This window comes from Sander lucioperca, chromosome 15, assembly GCF_008315115.2.
Source record: "Sander lucioperca isolate FBNREF2018 chromosome 15, SLUC_FBN_1.2, whole genome shotgun sequence".
NCBI lineage: Eukaryota > Metazoa > Chordata > Actinopteri > Perciformes > Percidae > Sander > Sander lucioperca.
This window is the reverse complement of record NC_050187.1, coordinates 7,427,899-7,432,898: the sequence shown is the minus strand read 5'-3', so window position 1 is coordinate 7,432,898 and position 5,000 is coordinate 7,427,899. Positions and strand designations below refer to the sequence as shown.

The window sequence follows — 5,000 nt, the reverse complement described above, 5'->3', positions numbered from 1 at the left end:
GGGCAGTTGGTCAAGACCACACCCCCACCCTCCACCTTGGACTGGCTCTAGTGGCTGTAATTCTGCACCAAGGCTGAATTTAGGGAAAGAGACTTCAGATACAGTATTAGGGGACCTCTAAGGTCTATATAAAGAGACTTCAGATACAGTATTAGGGGACCACTAAGGTCTATATAAAAGAGACTTCAGATACAGTATTAGGGGACCACTAAGGTCTATATAAAAGCATCCAAAGAGCACCATGTCCTGGGACCTTTAATAAAAAAGAAATGCCACTAAACCAATGAATTGTTACAGCTCTGAAATACATATGAAAGGTAAATCCATGACTCAGCTGAAATGTAAAAGCTCTGCTCCGTGTTTAGACAACTGGCCATCCTGGTGGCCAGCGAGGACTCGAGCTACATGCCGGCCCGGGTTCTGGTTCTGGGAGGAGACGACCCGACCAACATCAACAGCGAACTCAACACGGTGAGTTTGGGCTGGAAGGCCTCCACGCTATTCTGAATCACAGCACATCACCCAGGGTGACGGGGTGAGAACGGGCCAATAACACGGTTTTGATCAACCCGTCCAGGTCAACGTGACTCCGTCAGCCACGCGGGTGGTGCTCCTGGAGAACCAGACCCGGTTCTGGCCCATCATCCAGATCAGAGTTAAGAGATGTCAACAGGTCAGACTATAAGCCCCGCCCCTTCTATTATGGCCCAACCCCCTGTTCTTTTGACTCCACCCCTCTGACTCCTCCCCTCTGTCTCTCTCTGACTCCTCCCCTCTGTCTCTCTCTGACTCCTCCCCTCTGTCTCTCTCTGTCTCCTCCCCTCTGTCTCTCTCTGACTCCACCCCTCTGTCTCTCTGTCTCCTCCCCTCTGTCTCTCTCTGTCTCCTCCCCTCTGTCTCTCTCTGACTCCACCCCTCTGTCTCTCTGTCTCCTCCCCTCTGTCTCTCTCTGTGACTCCACCCCTCTGTCTCTCTCTGTGACTCCACCCCTCTGTCTCTCTCTCTGACTCCTCCCCTCTGTCTCTCTCTGACTCCACCCCTCTGTCTCTCTGACTCCACCCCTCTGTCTCTCTCTGACTCCACCCCTCTGTCTCTCTGACTCCACCCCTCTGTCTCTCTCTGTGACTCCACCCCTCTGTCTCTCTCTGTGACTCCACCCCTCTGTCTCTCTCTCTGACTCCTCCCCTCTGTCTCCTCCCCTCTGTCTCTCTCTGACTCCTCCCCTCTGTCTCTCTCTGACTCCACCCCTCTGTCTCTCTGACTCCACCCCTCTGTCTCTCTGACTCCTCCCCTCTGTCTCTGTGACTCCACCCCTCTGTCTCTCTGACTCCACCCCTCTGTCTCTCTCTGACTCCACCCCTCTGTCTCTCTCTGTGACAGGGTGGTATTGACACGCGGGTCCACGGTTTTGAGGTTCTGGGTCCAAAGCCGACATTCTGGCCGGTGTTTAAGGAGCAGCTGTGCTGCCGGACCTTCCTGTTCTACAGCACCAAGGCCCACACCTGGTGCCAGGAAGTGATGGAGGACCGCACGCAGCTGCTGCAGCTCTTCAACAAGTAAGTACTGCAATAACCATAGCCAGTATATATAATGGAGCAGCAGGTCCCGTGTCTCTGGACGGAGACCAGTGAAGTCTCTTTCCCGGTGATGGCTGAGCGTTACTGAGCAGCCTCCAACTGAGCTTGAAGACGTAGATGTGACGTGAGCAACCTGTCTGAAAGTTGGAAGTCTTCTGGTAGCTGTGCCAAGAGAAATCTCAATCATTCCCAATCTAGCAGAGACGGAGAGCGTAGGTATATGTAAGGAGATAACATAGACACAGGCTAATTATTGATCACTAAAATGATAGTTAACATTAGTAATTAAACTTAAACAGCTAATGGAAGTCCAAACTGCCTGAGAGCTTCTCCTGTACTATACGGTAATTCCTCTACTATGAGACAGTAAGTCTCGTGGTTATGACCCAATCGTTAGCCTATTTTTATAAAAACGTCTGCTACGGAGCCATAACGTGAGGTACAAGGTAATGGAGCCTTTTATACATTGTCGTGTTTCTTTAGAAATAAACAATGGACAAATAGAGTCTTTAAACTCTTCAGATGTAAAGTTATTCTCTGTCAAAGTGACGTCAGAATGAATGGCAGTCAGTGGGATGCTAACGGGAGGTGATGGCTTGGTAGCATCAACATGGCGCCATAGGAGGTACGCGGTCTGAGGAGAAGCTGACCCACTTGCATTAACCAGCTAGTGACTGTAAGGCAGGGGGGGTCAAACTCAGTTTCCCAGAGGGCCACACTGGAAAAAGAGAATCACACCGAGGGCCAGACATGGAGAGATTATTGATGTGCTTTTGTTACTGCATGTCACTTTTTTTTAACATTTTGGTCGCTTTTTTCCTCATTTTTATTGTTTTTGTTCCAACCTTTTTGGGGCTTTCTCAGACATTTGTCACCTTTTGTAAATTTGTTGCTTTCTGTCACATTTTTGTTGACATGAAGCCCTACAAAAGTCACCAAAAGATTTCCTGAGCCATCGTAGAATTTAGCAAATCAAGAAATACTGTTTTAACATCAACCTGCTTCACAGCCTGAATATGAAAACTCTTCTGGATGAATTTCTGAGTCTCCAAATCTGACATATTCTGCTCTGAATGTCAGGTAACTGCAGTTTAAAAAACACGTTCCTGTGTTTTGGTTTGGCGCACAACTAGGCGGGCCAAAATGTATTGTGAACCTAAACTGATGTACGGGCCGGATCTAAATCTGCAAGGGGCCGATTTGGCCCACAGGCCTTGAGTTTGACACGTGCTGTAATGTGTCAACAGTTAACTTCATTTAATATTGTATGAGGAGTTTTCTTTAGTGGGTAAAAATGTTCCACCAGAACCAGTTCCTCTCTGAGACTGTTAGCAGAGCCACGGGCGCTGTGATTGGTTTAAAGAAATGTAAACAACTCAGAGCAATGTTTCTGCTATAATACTGTGTGTGTGTGTGTGCAGACTGAACAGTGCTCTGAGACACGAGCAGATGTTTGCAGATCGTTTCCTGCCAGACGCCGAGGCAGCTGAAGCTCTGGGCCGGACCTGTTGGGAGGCTCTGATCACCCCGATAGTCCACAGCATCACACTGTCAGGTACACACACACACACACACACACACACACACACACACACACACACACACACACACACACACACACACACACACACAGACACACACACACACACACACACACACACACACACACACACACACACACACACACACACACACACAGAGACACACACACACACACACACACACACACACACACACACACACACACACACAGAGACACACACACACACACACACACAGAGACACACACACACACACACACACACACACACACACACACACACAGAGACACATATACACACAGAGACACATACACACAGAGACACATACACACAGAGACACACACACACACACACACACACACACACACACACACAGAGACATACACACAGAGACACACACACAGAGACACAGAGACACACAGACACACACACACACACACACACAGAGACACACACACACACAAAGAGACACATACACACACACACAGAGACACACACACACACACACACACACACACACACACACACACACACACACACACAGAGACATACACACAGAGACACACACACACACACAGAGACACACACACACTGACACGCACACACACACACACACACACACACACACACATGCAGAAATGTCCTCTTAACGATGGCTTAAACCTGACATTTGTCCTCACAACCCTAGCTCACTCTCTTTGCTCCCTCTGTGTTTACCCAGAATCCTCGGCGCCCAGCCCTCTGTCCTGGCTGCTCAGTGAGTACCTGGATAACGCCGAGTCGGCCCGCCGCTGTAAAAGCCGGGCGGCCATCTTCAACTCCAGAGTGAGACGCCTCACACACCTGCTGGTCCACGTGGACACAAGCCGGCCGGACGGCGAGGAGCTCAAACCCCCGGTCAAATCAAGTGAGTCTGCTGATCCGCTTTCATCGCTCCGTACATCGCTGACATCACAGTGACATCACCGGTAAAGAAGCCAACAATGGCCTAAATTACAAAATAAAAGACTCCAGTTGTAGCTAACTACATTATCTCTGTGTGTTTTAAAATCTGGGAGTAGACAACCCAAAACAATCATCAAACCCACCAGACTCCATGTAAATAATCAGTACTTTTATCATTGTCATTATCACTCTGGTTTGGTTGATATAAACCCTTAATTCACACATTTACATGTGGAGATATGCTGGCTCTATACACGCTAAAAGTCCTGATTATTTACATGGAGTCTGGTGGGTTGGTGATCGTGATTTTGGGGCTGTTTCATGTTAAACTAAAAGGATCTTACTCTTTAACTAAAAGGTCTATCTCTGTACGGATCCTTTCCATAATGTTGTCAGACACTAAGAATAATAATCTGAGTCTGTCAGCAGCAACAACAGAACTTTTAGTGACTCTAACTGCTGCTGAACATTAGTCCTGTAGGGTTACATTACAGCTTGGTTCTGGTTTAATACTGGACCAGTTTCAGAGATTGTTGTTCCATCACACACACACACACACACACACACACACACACACACACACACACACACACACAGACACACACAGACACAGACAGATTGAGAGTGTAGAGGCAGTAATACATGAATAGAGAATAAGACCTGCACCATTAAAGAGTGTTGAGAATGAATGCTGAGTGTTTAAAGAGTGTATTTTGTTTTCAGAAGGTCTCAACGGCAGCAAAGAGCTGAAGAGTAAGTAACAGCTGAGTTTAGAGGCCAGTCGGCTGTATTGTGTGTGTTAACACTCTGTTCTGGAACATGTCAAACCTCCAAATGAGGACAGGAAGTCACCACGTCACCCCCTGCTGTCTGACGCTTCCCGCTCTCGGAGCATCTGCTGACTGTGTGTGTGTGTGTGTGTGTGTGTGTGTGTGTG

At 48.1% G+C, this 5,000-nt stretch overlaps 1 protein-coding gene across 4 annotated transcripts in view; it reads left to right on the top strand.

Annotated features, from left to right (window-relative positions):
- The window catches only part of LOC116066727 (cullin-9), an 88,977-nt gene that overhangs the window by 32,748 nt on the left and 51,229 nt on the right, over nucleotides 1-5,000 (top strand). For 2 of the 4 annotated variants that reach the window (XM_035992573.1, XM_035992574.1), the window contains exons 21-26: nucleotides 366-471; nucleotides 578-673; nucleotides 1,381-1,556; nucleotides 2,999-3,132; nucleotides 3,840-4,025; nucleotides 4,787-4,816. In XM_035992573.1, the coding sequence (XP_035848466.1) occupies nucleotides 366-471; nucleotides 578-673; nucleotides 1,381-1,556; nucleotides 2,999-3,132; nucleotides 3,840-4,025; nucleotides 4,787-4,816 (728 nt within the window). The remainder of the gene's footprint in view (nucleotides 1-365; nucleotides 472-577; nucleotides 674-1,380; nucleotides 1,557-2,998; nucleotides 3,133-3,839; nucleotides 4,026-4,786; nucleotides 4,817-5,000) is intronic. The other 2 variants (XM_035992575.1, XM_035992576.1) reach the window with 2 other exon arrangements.